The sequence below is a fragment of the Lepisma saccharinum genome, chromosome 7 (genome assembly GCF_977018435.1).
Source record: "Lepisma saccharinum chromosome 7, izLepSacc3.1, whole genome shotgun sequence".
Classification (NCBI taxonomy): domain Eukaryota; kingdom Metazoa; phylum Arthropoda; class Insecta; order Zygentoma; family Lepismatidae; genus Lepisma; species Lepisma saccharinum.
In genome coordinates, this window is record NC_139235.1 from 63,319,950 (window position 1) to 63,340,884 (window position 20,935).

At 38.7% G+C, this 20,935-nt stretch overlaps 1 protein-coding gene across 2 annotated transcripts in view; it reads left to right on the plus strand.

The window, feature by feature from the left end:
* Positions 1-1,185: 1,185 nt before the first annotated feature.
* Positions 1,186-20,935, plus strand: part of LOC145989872 (uncharacterized) — a 49,685-nt gene continuing 29,935 nt past the window's right edge. Inside the window, exons 1-2 of one of the 2 annotated variants that reach the window (XM_083125342.1) lie at positions 1,186-1,442; positions 5,292-5,352. In XM_083125342.1, coding sequence (XP_082981468.1) covers positions 1,377-1,442; positions 5,292-5,352 — 127 coding nt within the window. In that variant the 5' untranslated portion in view covers positions 1,186-1,376. The remainder of the gene's footprint in view (positions 1,443-5,291; positions 5,353-20,935) is intronic. The other variant, XM_083125341.1, reaches the window with a different exon arrangement.

Below are 20,935 nucleotides of genomic sequence, written 5' to 3' on the forward strand. Positions count from 1 at the left end.
CGTGACGTGGTCGAACAGAGTAAAGCTTGAAAACAACTGGTGAGAGCACTGGAGCCAGTACTCGCTCCAGTAGTCAGGACAGTCCGACCGAGTAAACGCTTTCTGAGGACAGTAAAGAGTCTGTGTTGTGTTGTGTCTGCGAGTGCCCATGGAATTTGTGTCGATTATAGGAACAAGCAAAATAAACTAGGGATGTATGAAGTTGAAGAGATGAGACTTAATGTATATTTGGCGTAGGAGAAATAAAATTAAAAATAATGATTTTACGTTCAACCAAGAATGATCGAAAATAGAAAAATCAAAGAAATTAGTTTTATTTCAAGACATGTCCTTGTGCATTATTGTATTCATTTCTCGTGAAAAAAAGTGTGTAGACTGTTTCAGCACTTTTTTTTATTTAAATCGACAATGACGTCGGTGGGTTCATTCTGTGAAAAGAGCACCAAACAGCTGCAGCTACTATCCCACTTTGCTGGAGTCGAGTAGAAAGTGTGTAAACAGCTACTCGCCATGGAAGGGTCGAACGAGCAGACAGGCCAGTAACTCGTCCCAGTAACTCTCCCGTTCACTCGACCAATGTAAACCAGCCTTAAGGGTCACATCATCGCTTGAAAATAATCAATGGACACAAAGATCGAGTAACACCTTGTATGTTTCCTTCTCTCCTTACCTTTGCCAAGTGTAAAATTATTTTGTTCATCAAACCGAAATTCTGTGCTGACGCTGCTGAACTCCGCGTCCGAAATTCCGTGCTGACGCCGCTGAACTCCGCGTACTCAGTGGCGATTAGGTGGGCGAGGGAGGGCAATTGCCCCCCACCTTCTCGCCACTTTTGCCCCCGCACTATGCTAAACCTTATCTGCAAAGGGAAATATAATGTCTTTGCCCCCCCCCCCCCCCCAGTTTTGGCACCTTGCCCTCTCCCCGGATTTTGAACCGAATCGCCGCCACTGCGTACTCATATGCCAATGCATCAGCAAGCCAGCAATTAAATCGCATTTTTTTGCATCGTAAGGCCGTAACCATACAAAAAGAAGAAAGAATCTTCAGTTCGTAAGTTTTATATCCTTGTTACGGCAGCTTCTATGTAACGCGCAGTATCCGGCCCTATCACACTTTAAAATTGCGTTCTCTTTAAAGCACTGCATCGCGAGCTGGCGTAGTCCAGTGGCTCGCTCTGGCGGCAGAAGCGAGAAACGAGTGGTTCCAATCCAAATCTCGCCAGCCCGGCTACAGAATCCCGCAGTTTCCGACGGGAGCCTTTGCAGTGTCGCAGGACGGACCCCAGATGGCCTGATCGGCGAGGGACGAGGTCATGCGACCCCGCTGGGTCACGGGAATGAGTTTCGGGAGGAAGTTCATGAGGAGGGGAGTCTATGCAACGTTCCTATTCTTCTCACTATGCTGCATCACCTTCGAGCTGCATAGATTCCTCGGGCAAGGTGAGTAGCATCTTGCATCTAAATTTAGGTTAGACATTGGTACCCCAAATACATCACATTCTCTCTCGTTCGATCCCTACTCGTCCGTTTTACCTAGCAAGAATTGCTTGCTTGAATATTAAATTCCGAGAAGGATTGTTTGCTTGAATATTAAATTCCGAGAAGAATTGCTTGCTTGAGTATTAAATTCCGAGAAGAATTGCTCTATCTCTCTTTCTCTCTAGCCCCGATACATATTTCTTCCTTACTTTCTCTTTCTCTCTCTCTCTCTCTCTCAGCCGACCTTCTTAGCGGAGGGGTTAGCACAGCGCTCTAAGACGCCAAAGGTCCCAGGTTCGAACACCGGCTTGGTTGTGGGTGTTCTTTGTGAGTGTTCCTTCATCAAATTCATTCCACCACTCGTCTTCATCTTCGCGATTAAACAAAAGTGGTCGAAAAGCGAAGTAAAATAAACCAAATCAATCAAGCAATCTCTATCTAAGTTTCCCCCTAAGGGAAATAAGAGAAAAAGGGGGAGAGGTTTATGCAAAATTTCCCATCTGGGGGGTTAAGTTAATTTGATTTTTGTTACTTAGCGTCGCTTCTCTGCACTTTTGGGTGATCGCGACGATGAGTAATGACATGATGAAATTGATGGACACTCACAAAGAACACCTGTGCCCAGGCCGGGATTCGAACCCAGGACCCCTGGCGTCGTAGCACGCTGCGATAACCACTCTGCCACGGAGGGCGGCGGTTAAGTTCGTATTTATAGCGAAAATGAACATAAATTGGCCTTTGTAAAAAAAAAAAAAATTAGGGGTTGTTGAGAATAATTTGAGGGGGGTGGTAGGGGGTGTTGAGAATAATTTGAGAGGGGTGAAAGTGGGTGTATGGATAAGTCACTGGGGGGAAATGAAAGGGAGGGTAATTTTCTTCTTCCATTCTGTGGCTAAGTGTCTAGCACAGGGCACACGACTCCAAGGGTCCCGGGTTCGAAGTCCGTCATGGGAATGGGCGCTCTTTTTTAGTGTCCCTTCAACAATTTCATCATATCACCACTCATCTTCATCTTCGCGATTAGCACAAAGCGAAGTAAAATGAACCAAATCAATCGATCTATCTTCTTCATTCTTCATTAGGCAAGTCGCGGCGATAAGAACGAATGATGGATGAAATGTAATACGCACTTGAAACTTGGGCACATGAAAGGTTCTATGTCTGCGCGGAGGATTGGTTATCGTACGAAGCCAGTGCTCCTAGGTTCGAATCCCGACTAAGCACTAGCGTATGCAGGATCTTGTTTTTCGGAAGGACCTGGGATTGGATATCAAATAGTACGTTCTAGGTAAGAGCGGGATACTATAAACATTTTCAAAAAATCTATTTTTAACCTTCATTTTAAAAGTTGTTCAAAGACCAAAATGGTAAACGGAGTTATTTTATGAGAGTTTTGTATTTACTAGTTTGTTTCTTTCAGAGTAATTTACTGCTTTGACTTTAAAATTTTGGTTTTCTCAAAACTTCATGTAACTCCATCTGCACATTCCCGCCAGTGTTGCCACATGGGAAATTTCCCTTTTGCAGGGAATTTCAGACCGAATTTTAAGCTAAAAGGAAAATTCCATAAAAAATAACAAAATTTTGTGGAAATTTGAAGTCATCGGGCTCAATATTCAAACACATTATATGCACTAAAGATTATATTAATTCCACTCTCACATTCATAATATTTCGCTGTTAGTTCTTATTTCTACGCTTGAGTGTAAGCCTAGTGTCTATATTTTTAAATTTTTGTTTAAAAACGACGACGAGAATCAACGCTGTACTGCATGACGTACTAGGACTCGAACGTGGGACATCTGGTACTGGTATGTGATGAATTTGTTTAAGATTTTAATATGTACAAACATGGGCCAACGAATATATTGCAATTGCTGATAGTACTACTACTTATTGTTATTATTGCACGATTCATTTATACGAATAGAAAAATTGGATGGGAAAGGGAAATTTTTCTCCTTACAAGGGGAAATTGTGCCGCCAGATTGTGGCAACACTGCTTCCCGCGTGTCCCAGTGTGACCAGTGTTCATCCAACATAGTCATTAGAGTTATACAAGTGCCATAAAAGTATGATAAAAAATAAATAATCACCAGGATCGGACACTTAGGTTTGAGTTTGTGACGTCCGAATTTTGTGATCCCTACATCGGGTAAATCCCGTTTTTCGTCAAGGTTTGGTGGTTTGAAAAGTGTGAACAGTCAACAGGAAAATAACACGTTGCACACTGCATGATAAAGTAATAAATTCAGAGAGTATCAAGATCATGGGCGCACATAGAGGGGGTAGGGGGGGATCAAGGGGGGTTACTTCCCATCACAGTAATATGGAAACGTTGACCACATTTTCTTCCCTTGCGTTGTAACCCTCTTCTCCCTTTTTCTCTTGTAGCATTTCTAACTCGCGATATTCTTCTTTTCTGTTTTAGAACCTCTTTGTTCGGGCTTACTTTCTCTCTTCTTTTTCTACATTTATCCTAATTTTTCCATCACATTCTGTCTCTCTTCCATATTTCCCAACTCTTTCTTTTTGTTTCTCGTCTCTTTATTTCTCCTCTTAATTCTCCCTCTCCCTCTCTCTCTCTCTCTCTCTCTCTGTGTGCGCGCGTATATACAGGGTGGCGCAAAAAGACCGCATGTTTTTTTTAAAAAATAAGTGTAGCGTCGTTGATTTTCAAGATACAAACGTTTAATTAACACCAAAACCATTTGTAAGAAATGCAGTTTGGATAGGTATACAGTGATGATTTAAGTATGGAAGATGATGTCGGAAAGATGACGTCATTGTTGCTGTCCCCACCACGTAATCTCACAATTCGGCGATGTCTCTTGGCCCCCCGCGCTCCCCAGATTTGTCTGTCTGCGACTTACAGACGGAGAGAGAGAGAGAGAGAGAGAGAGAGATAAAGATAAAGGAAAAGAGGATAAAACAGAGAGGAAAAGGATAAAACGGAGAGGAGAAAGAAAAAAAAACGTATGGGGTGGGGTTACCTCAAGTCGAAAACCTCGTTCAGTCGACGAGCTGAAAGTTGTCATTCGTGAAGAAATTACAGCTGTGCCAGACGAAATGCTGGCAAGGGCAATGCGGAACTTTGAGGAGAGGTTCCGGGTGTGTGCAGCAACAATGACGTCTTCTTTCCATACTTAAATCATCACTGTATACCAATCCAAACTGCATTTCATAACGATGGTTTTGGTGTTAATAAAACGTTTGTATCTTGAAAATCAACGACCTTGAACTTATTCCAAAAACATGCGTTCCTCTTGCGCCACCCTGTATATAAGGCTCTTCTTTCTTTATTTCTCTTTCTTCTTTCTCTGTCTTGCTTCCTTATCTTTTCTTTCTGCCTTGATCTCTTTCTCTCTCTCCGTCGCTTCTTTATTTCTTTCTTGTCTCTCTCTCTCCCGCGCGCTTCTTTATTTCGTTATCTCTCTCTCATTTTCTTTCTTCTCTCTCTTTATTTTATCTTTATTTCTCTGCCTTATTTCTTCTTTCTGTCTTGCTCTCTCTTTCTCCCTTCTATCTTCCATTATTTCTCTCTCTCTCTCCTTGTCGGTTCTTTACTTCTCCTCCCCCCTCTCTATTCGTGTGTTTGTCTGGCTTCTTCGATTTTCTTCTTTTATTTTCATTCTCTTCCACATTTTGCATACTTCGTCTTTTCTCTCCCATTTTAAACGCGACTTTTTTTCATTTTTGACCCCCTCGATTTTTTTCCCGGGGGCTCACAATATGATCATAATCTGCCGCAGAATCGGTGTGGCGAACAAGGAAATTGAATTTGATAATCTTTTTCTTCTTTTCCTTAAGGTATTCAAACGTCATAACCTTCCTTCTGGGAATCGTGGCCTTGATGGTGCCAAGGGCATGGGTAAGCTCTGTGCTTCCTTATTCTGATTCCACGATAATGCGATTCGTTTTTGTTTCTTGTGACGTCTCTTTATTGCGTTGTTAAGTTGGTTAACCTTTCCATTTATGATCATTGAAAGTTCAGCCATCACAGCTACATGTGTCGTAGTTATTATGTATGACTGTCACGAGCGGATTAAAGATTGATTGATTGATTTCGTTTATCTTACTTCGCTTTTCTGCCACTTTTGGCTAATCGCGAAGATGAGAATGAGTGACATGTTAAAATTGATGAAGGGATATTCACAACGAAAATTCAAGCCCAGGCCGGGATTCGAACCCGGGATCCCTGGCGTCGTAGCGCGCTATGCTCAAAATATGCCTCTTCACTCCTTTACAACACACACAAAAAACTCGATTCGATTACTTCACACCTTCAACCTTCGCTTTTCATTTGAAATTCTCAGGGACAATACGGTTATGCAACCATGCACAACTGAAGGACTTGTGACGTTTTTCCTCGGTTGTACGCATAGTCTGATGATGGTGGGTGTTCGAATCCTTGAAAACATACAGTGTGTACATCAGTAGCGTACGCAGGATTTCATCAAGGGGGGTGTTATCTCGAAAACTTTCTACAAATTCACATTACCATTGTTTTATTATACTTTAATTAATTAATAATAATAATAAATTAATTAATAATTCTTATAATTAATTAATTAGTTTAATTACTACTAATGCAGCTGCTATTTATGAAAGAAATAGAACAAAATTACAATTCTTTTGTTTCAAAATAATTGTCTAGTCAACGGTTATTTGTATATGATAAGTGAGACATTTTAAGTGTGAAGAAAATCCATAAAAACAAGCAAATATATTAAATTTATTGAAATAATCGAAATATGAAACTCATTCAAGGAGCCGCGGTGGTCTAGTCTGACAACTTCGTGGGATATCCGGGTTCGATTCCCGGAATAGGTTGGAATTTATCCAGCCTTGTCTCCGCACCCAGCCTATGGGTATCTGAGAGCAACCTTGGGGGATGAAGGCTGCCGGAGCATGGTGCTGATCACATCACCTGCAAAATAGTTCGAGATTAAGAATCTTTGGGGCCCACCACACCACTATGTGTGACTTCATGGCACGGTGCTATATACACGGGGGAATTTACATTACCTTTACCTATGGAACTCACCCAGGGTGATGATGAAGCGCGAGAATACATGTTGCTAAATTCCACTGAGTCTATGTTTTCGTTGTAAAGTAAGTTTATAGACATTCCAACACATTTATCCCTTCTAGGTGATTCACAAAAGACTTCTTCGACATTATTTAATGATGTGGATGTAGACTCAGCATCACTTGAGAGTTCACAAGGGGATGTGAAATCAGTACCGGGAAGAACGTTTGCAATAAGGACGAAGCAAGGAATTTTCACAATTCTCGCAAGAGTCACTGCGCGACTTTTTGCAAAAGAAAATTGCAAAATTGAACTTTGCGGCAGCTTAGATTGTGTTTGGAATGTTGTGTTTTTCTTCATGCTGCATGGGAATAATAATCCAAATTATTATTATTATTATTATTATTATTATTATTATTATTATTACTGTCGCAGATCTTTGACTGTGATAAATTAGCCATTTTTAATTTTTTCTACAGCATTTTCCATAATATTTCAAGAGCTCAAGGGGGGGGTTTAAACCCGGTAACCCCCCCCTTGCGTACGCCACTGGTGTACATAAACTCCGGACCCACTTTGAAAAATTTGTTTGCAACAACCTATGAAATTTTTCACCATCAGGAATACAAAATACTGTAGAGAATATATATATTTTTTTTTTAAATGGCAATTTGGTTACAAATGCTCTATGTGGGAACCGTGGGTGACTCGACAAATATCTACACGGTAATCAAGCTCCTGGCAAACACGGCTCAACATGTCCTCTGTAACTGTGGCTGTTGCTTGCTCAATTCTCCCCCTAAGTTCCACAACATCACGTGGAAGAGGTGGGACATAAACAAGGTTATGGGTACCGTTGGATATCGGTAGCACTTTTTGATTTCTCAAATTGTAGCACACAAAAGGCCTTTTCAGGTTGAGATGATGAATCTGGCACTCTCTAGCGGCAGAAAATGGAACTACTAGAAACACATGCTATACAAAAAAAAAATATCAAGTTTACTCTTTAAAATAATCTACTTTGTTACTCGATAGTGCTAACATTTTGTCTACAATAAATTTTTCAAAGTGGATGAGATATCAATATCTTTCTTTATCCAAGGAAATTTGTAGAGAGCAACGTACGTTAGAATCTACAGGATCACTTTAAGCCGGTTTGTACACTATTTAATCAATCGCCCGCTCTGTTAATAGTTGGTAAAGGTATCTTTAAAACTACTAGAACTATTTGGCGGACTTAGAGATCCCAAAGTACAGTGCCTTTCTTTATGAGTGATTTGCCACTTTTGAAAAATTATTAATTTTAAAATAACACTTGAATTTCCTTGTTTTTGAAACTTATTAAATTAATAATTATTCAAAAGTGGCAAATCAATCATAAAGAAATACACTGTATTTTATAGGTCTATTGGAATTCGACTCCTTTTGCAGAAGAATTCAGACCGTAACTTTGATCAATAATAACCGGATAACTGGAAAATCGTTAATGATATTCATACATTTTGATACTGCAGTGTTTTTGCATTATACATCTTCTAATCTCTTGGGAAAATATTCCCACGAAAAATTATAAAGCTGCGTTGCAATCTCAGAGTTTAACGAAGTAACAAATTTTAAATTACACCTGATTTTGTCGATTTGTTCAATTTGAAAAAAAAAAAAAAACGAAAAAAGAAAAACATTGATCCTAACCATTTTGTATGACGTTATCAAGTAAAGTAAAAAATACAAATAAAATGCATAATAACGGTAAAAAATTGTTAGTGTTGCGCAATTTTTTAATTACTCCCATATTTCCCTACATTTTTTCATATACTTATAACGTTTACGCACAGTACAGTTGAGGTAGTAGCGGTATATATCTTTAACCCTCTGGAATACGGATCCAATAACAATAATAATAATAATATGCATACTATCGCCTTTATTGTACGGGTGTGTTTCGGCTTAAAGGTCGGTCGTATAACCAGTGGCGGCCCATAGAGGGAAGGGTTATGAGACCCCACCAACCCCCCTTGGGCACGCTACTGCTTACAACAAACCTTTGCCAGTTTTAACAAACAGAGCACTAAAAGAGAAAATAAGAAAAAGCATTTTCCAAAAGTACAAAATAATATAAAACAAAAAAATCTGTTGTGTGGAATTTTAATACGTTACTTGCTGTAGCAGGCATATGGAAAGATTACTGTAACTTTGAGAACACATAATATAAAGCCTATTCGGTCTCCCCGATGGCGTAGTGGTAACGTCGTCGGCTTGTAAACAAGGGGTCCCGGGTTCGATGCCCAGTGGAGGCACATGGCACAGTGGTTCGGATCGCACTTTAAACTGTAGGTACAGTCCTGATTAGCCTTTCTGAAAGTAGGCTTAAAACAAGAATTCATTCGCGTCGTCGCCTTGTAATGAAGGGGTCTCCAGTTCGATACCCGGTGGAGGCACATAGCAGATCCCACTTTAAACTGTAGGTCCAGTCCCGATTAGCCTTACTGTGCATAAAGTGGACTTAAAACACCAAATCAATTAATCAATCAAACAAGAATTCATTCAATCCATCAATCATATTCAGTCTATTTGTGGCGTTGTCGCATCAGAAGACATCTTCAATCTACCCGAACTGATCTCCATTCATTCGCATCGTGGATACAATTTATAAAATAAATATAGGACTTCGCAACATTGCAATACTCTGTCACTAGTGGCCCCGTTGGGTGGTTTTAAATGATAAAAACACGCAATGATCATGTCCTCGCGTGATATCTCAATTACAGCGGCAGGCGAAGCGCCAGCTAGGCAGTACAGCCAAGTCAAGAAGCAATTCACCCACTTTCTTTTTCCGATTCTGCATTATCAAGTCCAGACCAGAGTGTCTGGCACTCACTGAGGCAGTAAACAACTCGTTTGAAATGAAGTATTGTGTTGTGCTGATAAGAGGCAGTGATTTGCCTTCTTGCTATGAATGTTATTGTAGTGCCTGGGAGCAAACAATCACTCACAAAAATGAACGTACCTCTTTCGTGGGAGAACACAAAGATACATTTTTATTTGATACACTTATTCGAAACATTAATAAATGTTGTGTTACTCCGTTGAACAACATATGATGCAAGTCATCAGCAAATAGCATTGTCTCTGTGTTCTCCATTCCAGTAATTTTTCTATTTATAGCTAGAGAGAGATAAAAATAAGTCTGTAAATACTATAGTTATACAGATAGTGTGAACACAACCTTAGAACCAAACATTTAACAGCAAGGACTGTCGACAGGAAGTGAAACATTGGACCTTGTAAGGGGTAATAGATATAAAAAAAACGTGCTCAGGTGACAAGATGAACTGGTAAGGATAAGTCAAACTGGATTTTACCTGCCCTGATAGAGGCAGTTCTATGGCTTCTACCGCGGAATAACAAACAAGCTCTGACTGATGTAACCTACACACAAAGTTCCCTGAAAACTTACTCTACATCCAATGCAAGAACAAAGTTAATGTAAACAAGCCACGTGACTTATAAGTAGAGCCCGGATTTCTATGTAATTAATTACATATTCTATTCCTTTCCTTGAACAAGAAAATGTCAACGAATTATGTAACTGACATGATTTTGCGTAAGTTTTATGTTGCATATTTTGACTTATTTGCCAGGATATTACATATTTTACATATTTGCTAATTTGCTTTACATAAAAGAACATATTTCGGTATTTTTTTTTCCTATCTTGATCCTTTTCCCTTAAGTTCGATCTCTGAAACATGATGAAGAAAATTTGTAGCTCATGTGATATATTTTCTAATAAATGAGATGCTTAGAGCTTACGGTTTCGATTGACAAATCGATAGACAGGCCGAGGAAAAAAATATGGGAACTGTTAATTTTCGAAAGATGCTGGTTGCTCCCCCCCCCTCTCCCTTCTGGTTACATATGTTCGTTTCGCTTTTAGGATTAGGCAAAGCACCTAGAAACTTGGCATCGGTGGACAAGAAAGGTACTTTTCTATACGTAGCGAGTTACACAATGTGTTCCCTTGTACAAAAAGTACAAAAGTAGCTATGTATTTTCATTCGATTGTTATTTCTGTAGACGCTTTGTTTTTGTTTTCCTTTACAGTTTGTTTCGAAAGTTACATATTTACATATTCGACAGTGTGAAAAGTAATTAATAGTTGACAAAATTGGTTTCTTAAATATGTACACGTTCCTGTGCTTTTTTTGAGTTTATAAATTTGAACAGAATTCTTGAAATTGCTTGGATACTCGATTATCATTAATATGACATAATCTTTGATAGTACAAATTTAGCTACATATCCTTTTGATAATACATATTTAGGTACATATTTTGTACTTTGATTTACATAAAAATTCGGGGTCTACTTATAAGAAATAGTTCCTTTTCTATGCGCTAGTTCTGGTGTTATCCGTTAATATATTGGTCGTAGATGCACAGCTCCTGATATACGGTTTCACAGTCTCAATATAGCAGCTACGCTGAGTGACATGGCTTTATCGAATTGATTGATTTGGTTTATTTTACTTCGCTTCTCTGAAACTTTTGGCTATTCACGAAGGTGAGGATGAGTGATGATATGATGAAATTGATGAAGGGACATGCAAAGAACACCTATGCCCAGACCCGGATTCGAATCCGGAACCCCCGGAGTCGAAGCTGACTGTGATAACCACTCAGCCACAGAGTTTTATCGAATGAACTAATGCCTGTCATTCGAATAGATACATACAATACCCATTCATTTACTCTCAAGTAGAGTCCCGATGATCAGCGTGGGATTTAAATCTGTGAAAAACATAAGTTTCTGTTAATCATGGGGAGGGAAGTGTGAAATTGGGGGAACGGAATTCATCGCATGGAAAAGTGAAATGTTAGTGCTCACAAGTAGCAAAAACAGGAAAAATAGGAATAGGACACGACCTAAAAGAGGTATAATACTTTTAAATACCTGAGATGCTAATCAGGGGCGCGTCAAGTATCTAAGCGCTCAGCGAGCAACGTGATCGCTCAGCTACTCTACAGCCAAATAAGCGTTGCTCACTGAGCGAACTTGGACCTTGATCGTCACAGGTTTAAGCCACAGAATATATCGTTTTTGTGTTTCAACTTTCGAGTGTTGTAATTGACAGTGGAAGTACAACAGAAGGTAATACAATTTTCCATCCACTGTTTGTGATTGTCTTGAAATGAAAGTGTTGTTTATTCCAAATATACACCGTAGTTTTGGAAAGTTGTGCAAGTGTGTGAAAAAGAAAATTTCGAATAACGTTTCGTGAAAAATGTTTGGTTTTGTTCTCATTCATAAGCATCCGTTATTGCTTTGAGAAGCAATATTTATAAAATTAGTTTTGCACTACACTACAACCATTCTCTTGTCTTATGCGCAACTATACCTATATTACGTCGACGATCGTGATATTTTGATCAATGAGCAGTAAGCAGAATGTATGTGTCTGCTCAACAAGCGAAAATCTTGCTCAGCGAGCATCCCTCACTCGACGCGCCCCAGGTTCTTACAATTAGAGAAGATGATGGCTGAACTCGAATATTTGTTTGATAATTTTATGCAATAATACAGGGTGTATCAATAGCGCAAACTGACAAAGTTGAAAGTACACGATAATAGAAGCAAAAAAGTCTCAGTAAACATGGATCCGCAAACGAACCGTTTTCGAGATAGTTGCGAATGTGTGGTTACAAGCCTTGTTTGTAAACGTCGGCCTAGTTGATAAAATGCTAATGTGTGCGAATGTGTGGTTAGAAGCCGTCACTGAATGCATTTTGTAAACACCGAGTGCTTTACTCCTTGCACGTTCCGAGGTTTGCTCTTTGTTTACAAAACAGAACATTTCCGAGAGGTGGCGTTGTAATCAAACAGGATGGATACAATCAGTACAGAGAATTGTACATGCTTGTGACCAATTCCGAAATGATCCGGGGGTGTTCGAAAGAATTCGAAACTCAATGCGGAATCGCGTACAGTATTGCATCCAGATGCAAGGACGACACTTTGAACACTCCCTTTAACAGGTACGAGTGTACAGTAATTGTAACATGTAACATACTAACGTTTGTTAAAGTAAAGTAGAATGTTCAATAAAAGCAATGAGATCTCCAATGACTTTACTCACTGTATTATTATCATTTTACCAACTAGGACGACGTTTACAAACAATGAAGTCAGTGACGGCTTGTAACCACACATTCGCAATTATCTCGAAAACGTCTCGTTTGCGGACCCATGTTTACTGAGACTTTTTTGCTTCTATTATCGTGAACTTTCAACTGTGTCAGTTTGCGCTATTACTTATGATACACCCTGTATATGTTATACGTACGCTGAGGATTTGCCTTAAATTTATTTTTTATTTCTTGGCCATAAAATGTAGACTTTTACGTTTAAAAACAGTTTCAGGCCATTTTTGAGAGGAATACATGAAGTTTATAGGGGTTGTTTTTGCCTTTTTTTTCAGAATTGCCTATTTCGAAGATAACTGGTTATTGAGTGCCTAATCCGGGAAAATGATGACAAATCTGTCGATGTGCATCACTTTTAGTGTTTATTTTTTGTGATTTTTTATTGCCTATCGATTCTCGTCCTAGTTATAAGCCCTTATCTTCCCTTACAACATTAACAACGAAGTTGTTGTTATAATGCATATAATATAGGACACTCATATTGGAAATGTAACAAATTGTTATGAAATATTTTTATAGCACCCGGTAGTAATTAATTTGTGAGAATTTTTAAATTTTATAGTAATGAAACATTTTGTTGTCTTAAGCGCAGGGACTTTATTTCTAAAGTAAAATATACTAAATTATTGGGTGGGCTGAAGCCCCACAGGCCCATATAACTTGGCGCCACTGATTGTGCACCAGTTTCCTAAAGTGTCCCCTTTAGAGGCATTTGTGGTTGCAGAACACACACATCGCATAACACGTGTGATATTTACGCAACACATTTTCCACTTCCTCTCAACGACTGCGCAAGGATTTTTTTTCTATACACCCATATTTCCTATGTGGTTTTTGTTTGTTTTTTCCTTTAAAGATAACACAGAACAACCGTCCTTGACTTAAGGAAAGAACCGAGCATATGTTAGCATATAATTAACGCTTGTTTTTCTCGGCGTATGTCACCCCAACACTGCTTTGACAAACAGAAGTGTATGATCAACACAATACTTCAAAAAGCAAGGAATAAACAGCACTTATCAAGTTTACATTACGTTTTACTCAAAGCTATATTTTGTACTCTTCTTGTAACTTTTCCATGCCCTTTCCAAGTCACAGTACGTGGTACATTTCAGAACGTCTAGCTCCTGTTTGGTTGAATTATGTAAATACATACGTTGAATCACGAGATGTGTATTCAGGTATTTCGTAAGAGAGAGATTATGACCTTCTTTCTTAGAAGTTAGTGTTGTTTGATGTGCACAAAAATTATATTGATAGTCCATTTTAGCTGATTTCCCGGCGTTACCCGGGTATTTATTTATCTCAATCTTCTATTAAAGTTGTCCGTGGGAGAAACATGGCGATCTTAAATCCACTCCGCATTACTTAATAGACTGCCCCTGTGACTTGTTGATCGTGATCGTAAAAGCAAGTGTGTCTCTCTCTCTCTCTCTCTCTCTCTCTCTCTCTCTCTCTCTCTCTCTCTCTCTCTCTCTCTCTCTAATGTCATCGTGAACGTCACCAATTAGCTTAGCGACTCCGAAAACTATGAATTCGACACTAAAGTAGGTCATTTTTGACATTTTCCTTCACCCCCCCATGCCGACAGGTGATGAACTTGAAGTCGAATGGCATTGGGAGTGTCACTATTCATCTTAGCGACCTGTAAACTATGGATTCCACATTAATATCGGTCGATTTCGATTATTTTTACATGACACCCCTTCTGGAGTTGAAGGGCATTGGGAGTGTCACTATTCATCGTAGCGACCCCGAAAACTATGGATTCCACACTAATATCGGTCGTTTTCGATTATCTTTCCATGTCATCCTCTTCCCACCCCTCGGGGTGCCAGGGGTGTCTTGGAGTTGAACGGCATTGGGAGTGTCACTATTTATCGTAAGCGACCCAGAAAACTATGATTCCACACTAATATCGGTCGTTTTCGATTATTTTTACATGTCACCCCTTCCCACCCAAGACTAGTAGAGTAGAAGGCTGGGGCCATACCTGATCACGTGGTCCTTGACGTCAGGCGTGACGTAACGCGCGGACAGATCGCTCTACGCTCCGGTTTCGCAGCCGAATCAAAGCAGTAATTATGAACAAAAAAGAGCCGTAATTATGCCCAGAAGCTAATTGGGAGTGAATACACAGACTTACTTAGGATCCGACATAACGTATGTCCTTACAGTTGGATTACACAGCCATTTACGCACACATTTTATCGGTAGTTTATAAATCGTCACATTCCTCTGTGAAACATTAGTTTCATGTAAAATTGCGGTTAATACACCTAGTAATGCATTTTGTTAGGGCAGAAAGAAAAATATATATGTTGAATGCGTAAAATAATTTTGTTAAATAAAGAAAGGCAGAAAGCCAAAATTACGGATAAGTTGAATATGTAAAAGAAAACAATCTCGTCTATTGCTCTCTTTTAGGAGTGAGAGAGGAGCTGTTTTCACTTAACTTCTTCAAATTTGGTAACTTTGCTTCGACTATTCGTATTTATTTCTTAATTAATTTTCCTTATTCAGATTACAATTCTGAGTCTTATGAATCTTTGAACTACACATGGAGGAATGTGAGGAAGTTCCGTGTGTATTATGTAACACACACTTTAAAAAACTTTTCACTGAACGAAAACTTGAGACATAGAACTGAAGAAAGTCGAGGGTCACTTTATATACTTATACGTATATATAATCAGTGTAATGTCGAACAGGGGTGCCTACAGGCGGGTATGTGAAAGCTTGTTGAGTCCACTTAACTTTGTGGGGGGGGGGGGGATTGATGAAAATTTGACTGAATAAATAATAGAACAATGGAGGACGGAAGTTGAACTACGTTGTCATTTAAGCATCACTGGTATATAAATAGCAAGTTGTGTATTTTGAAGTGTATGGTAGCCTGATGTTGTGTAATGAGACTACTGGTATTGCAATCCACTAACAAGTCTCGTTAGATGCGATGTGTTCAGTTATATATTGTCGCCCGCTGTTTTTATTTTTTCATCGGAGATCACGACACGTCGCAACACCTCACTGAAGGCATTGTGAACTGCAACACCTCACAACCCACCAGGGTGCGAAATCATTGAAAACTGGTGAGGGGGAGAAAGTTCGTAACCTACAACCCCCCTCCCCACAAACATATGTGTGAATTATACGATGTACATATTTGTAATGTTATTAAAAGTAAAAATAAATTACTCAATTAAAATAATTATTGTGATTATTAATTAGAAATTAATTTGTTACTTTCATACATATCAGATAGTGTAAAGCAGCTAACTAATTCCTTTACTAACCGGTTAAAGACGTTAATAAATTATGGCAGTTGAAGTGGTTTTAATATGTGTAAGTTTTTGTTTAGTTTGTGCACTATGTTAATATAAATCAATTAGATTTCATAGTTATTATTGTTTTGCATTCTTGTTTTACTTTTACTGTGCGTATTGATGTAGATTTGTTAATGATCTCTTGAGACAGAAAGCATTCAACACTCACAACTACACTAATTTGTGTGTGTTTTCAATATTATTCTTAGTAAAGTATATTTGAAATTTAAAGTAATTGCTTATCTTTTCATTGTTATAACAAAAACTCTTTCCCCCGGGAAATTTTTGGTGGTTTTTTTTTTGTGGCCAAGATTGTTGGTGGGGGGAAATCCCCCTCGTCCCCTCCAGGATTTTGCACCCTGAACCCAACAATCGAGAAATACAAGAAAAAAGGAGCGAAAAGAACAAAACAGATCAGCCTTTCCACGTTTCTTTCCGTATGGGGTAAAGACTCAGCTGGGTTTTGTCCGCCCATGACGTCACACACGCGGCAGTCGCGAAAAGAGGCGTGTCTGACCCCAGCCTTTCCTTCTAGTAGTCTTGCTTCCCACCCCCACTCCTAGGGGTGCCAGGGGTGTCTTACCCACACAGTATTTCTTTCCATATTGCAAGTGATGCGTGTACCACGTTTGGTTGAAATCGCTCCAGGCGTTCGAGAGTTATCCCGGAACAAACATATATACATCCATTATATATATATATATATATATATATATATATATATATATATATATATATATATAGAAGATTTTTAAAATGTATTCTGTGATTATTTCGAAACAAGCCTGATTCTGCTTGCTTGATTGAGTTTATTTTGCTTCACTTTTCTGCCACATTTGGCTAATCGCGAAGATCAGGATAAGTAATATGATGAAACTGACGAAAGGACACTCACTAAGAACACCAATGCCCAAGCTGGGATTTGAACCCGGGACCCCTGGTGTCTAACCACTCTGCCACCGGGGCCGGCTACCATGTTTTTGGAGTAAATTTTCGAAACAAAACACTAACTTCTTTGTGCTCTATCACCATGCAATAAAATACATTTCCTTGAGCCATAATGGAAAAAATTCCGGATCTGTCTGTACATATTTACTAGTGTAAATAATGTGTGATTATAATTTCCATTCGTTTCCAGCATGGAGTACCTTTCCAAAGGATCAGGTATGCTTGTATTAAATTTTAAATTTAATTTTCAATTTATTAAAATTGAGTGTTTCATGCTCTCATTGCGAGACCACTCGTTCCTGACTTGGACTTTACATCCAAATACTTGGGCATTCCAAGTGATAGTATCCCTGAACCTCAATTTTAAATATTAAATGCAATGTTGTCACTTTATTATATCTTGTGAGTGAACAATCTAAGATTGTCATTTGCAGAAAAATTCAAGGAATATACATAATTAAGTTAGAAGGTGGAAGGGATTTTTATATATTGTTCGTTTATTTTAACTTTTTTTTATTTACTTGTGTTTTCTATTGTGCCCTACCGGTGACACCAAAAAACAATTAACTTCTTCTTTAAAACTGTTATATTTCCCCCTCAACTCCACTAGAACATTCAAAGGTCAATTACCTTCTCTCTTTGTTTTAAATAATTTATTTCTCATCATTTGACAATTAAGTGAAGAGGCAGTGTCCCACCCGTGACACAAAATTCTTCACTTATTGCTACAAGGGGTGTAAAGGGTCCTTGTGTATGCCGAGTGCCCGTTTACAGCCTCAGCTTTTAACGGAAGTCAGAATATTTTAAGATTTTACTTATGCAATTAGAGTTGTTATTTGAAACGCTAAGGGGCTGGACTCCGTGTAATGTGACGGGTGCAAAATAGCCTAAATGCTGACGCACCCAAAATTTTAAATTCAAATTCAAATTCAAAATTATAGCTACAAATCTGGGAAAGTATTTTAAGGGTAGTTATGTTTAATAAACAGTGTTAAGTTTCATATTTCATTGCACAGAAATTGTAAGAAAATATTGCTTAACTATCAGTAGAATAGTTACTTTAATATAAAAAATGTACTCCTCGTGTCCCCCCCGGGACAATCGAATGCCCCACTTACTTTTTAGAGTAGTATTTGATAATTTTCCACTGAAAGGGACATCGGAATATTACACACATACGTATTCCTAAGATTAAAAATATTAAACCGGAGAGGGGTATGCCAAGTAAGCAGGTGGAAGTTTTCCTAATCCCTTCGTCAAATAACACCCCGCTTATAATAATTTATATTATTATTATTGCTTTTAGAACCACTAAATATTTTTTTTTATCAAGAGCCGCCACCGATATACATGGCAATACAAAAGGACAGAGACAAAGCTTTATGGTGACTATTGAAGTGACGGTTTGGATTGGCTAAGGCAAACATTAAACCATGACTGGAATCTTAAGAAGCACTAAGAAATCAAGATTTGAATTGCAATGAATGGATGCAAATCTTGCTTGCGCGGGTGAGGCGACGTGATTTACATTGTCAAAAGAAATGGAAGCCTGCGGACGTGATGTCCTTCTTCAGCTGATGTCTTATGGAGAACCAAAATTGGATACTCTTATCTCCCCCAAGAGAAATTAGATTTTTGACGTAACATATATTTGCTAGGGTATATTGGAATGAAATATCTGTGTATTTTATTTTATTGCAAGTTCCATGTTTTACATATCGTTACAAATTTAACAAAACTATGCAATAAGTTCCACTTATCACCCACCTTTATCCGCTCGCTAGTTCAGTACTGAAAGACATATACATCTACACACGCTGCAGATAAAATTTGTAAATTGACAAGCTTTCAAAAAAACTTCAATCAGATTTTAGCTAACGTTAAGAGTTTTCCAGCTCCTGGTCCATTATTTGGTAATGAATTTGACACGAACCGATTGTGTCATACTGTATGAAGACAATATGAAACAAGTTGTAATAGACCACAGCAGTACTATTCTTGTTTTCAAAGTACAATTATTACATCTCATCCTTTAGTTGGTTTACGTTGGTTAGAAGAATATACGAATGGATGATCATGTTCTTATGTTGGTTGTTTTTCAATGGGAATTCCCCAAACTGGTTGCCAAGTTTTGGCATTTTGGAGGGTCTATGTACAAAATCAATACAATATCCAATGATTCAAGAGTAGTTACTGGAATAACATCCCTCTCAATTGAAAATTTTAAAAACCGCAATGTACGTATGTACAGTATATTATGTTTATCTTAACGTGATTAAATCGACGTCACATTCGGAGTTGTTCTTGTTCTATGTGACCCCATTGGCAGCTAGGTATAGTAAGGTGACCAGCCGAGAGACCCCTTTTTTTTAGGGATTTTTTTTGGAACGTCAAAATGTCTCTTTTTGTGGCAATGATTATAGGCATATAGAATTACTGCAACAATCCACCTTCTCTACTATTACTATGATCTATGGTAGTGTTGGGTAGAAATTATTTCGCATGCCAATGTCAACAATGCGTCATATTCCAATTTTCTTAAAATATTGGAGTTTCTTCTCTGTTTACCTGAAACTAATGCCCCCACTGAACGAGTGTTTTCGTACATGAATAGTTTATGGACAAGTGCCAAGAACGCTCTTTCAGTAAACACTTTGAAAACTTTGTTGATTAATACGGTGAACTTTGATCACACGTGTGTAAACTTCTACAAAATGTTATTTGAAAAGAAGGATGTACTGAAGAAGATCCATTCATCGACAAAATATTAATTAATGACTTGTAATTCTAAAGGACTGCTTGATTGGAGTGCAGTGCATATCAACACATTGTACAGAGTCTGTACGGAAAGTAATAAGACTGGTTCTAGAAAACCAAATTTTATTTACAATACTTCCGAATACACTTAATAACCTTCAAAATAGGACCCTTCCGCAACGGCACAGCGCTCCCAACGATCTTGCCATTGTTTGTATGCCTGCTGAAACTCCTTTTGCGGGATGCTGTTCAAGTTGTGTGTCAGGGTCCCTTGAATGTCATGTACGGTCGCAAGTCTGTCTTCAGCCTGGAGAAGAGAAAAAAGTCGCACGTTGAGAGATCCGGGATGTACGGTGGCTGTGGAAGTTTTGCTATGCCTTTTGCGGTCAGAAACTCCGTGACAACGAACGCGGTATGCGAGGACGCATTGTCGTGATGCAGGATCCACGTCGTTGCGATCTCCAGACGACGCGTTGTCTCAGTCTTTCGAGCACTTCCTTGTAAAAAACTTTGTTCACTGTCTGTCCTTCTGGTACAAACTCCTAATGTATGATCGCCTTGGAATCAGCATGGTTTTCACTTTGGATTTGCTCATTCTTGCTTTCTTCGGACGGGGTGATTCATTCGTGTACCTCTCTAAACTCTGTCGTTTGGTTTCCGGGTCGTATTGGAAAACCCTCGTCTCATCTGCGGTAACCACACGCTGTAGAAAGTCTGGCTCATGTGTTAAACGTTATCGACACACGTTGCTCCAATTGACTTGACAGCGTAACGCTGCTCCAACGTTCTCTACATTGTTGCCGTGACGCGTTTCTCGCGTAGAGATTATGTTCGCCGGCTGTCGCTCTCATTGCTCGGAGAAGAATGAACGCTATACTGTTGAAAAGCTGAACTTCACCTCTTTCTTTCCCCACCATCGGTTTCCCCTTTAAGTGCGTCTGCGCGCGACGCCAGAGCCAGAGCCAGTCTTATTACTTCCCGGACAGACCCTGTATAAGTTATTTACAAAGTATTTATTTATTTAATTAGTTTTCAAACATAAGTATTTATGACGAAATAGTTTTTATATTAAAGTGTGTAAATTTTGCCGTCCCGTTTTTTCTTCATGAAAATGTAAAAATGTCCTGTTTTGCTGTTTTAAAAATCTGTCATCTTAAGCTATGGTCAGCATATACAACGGGGAATAAA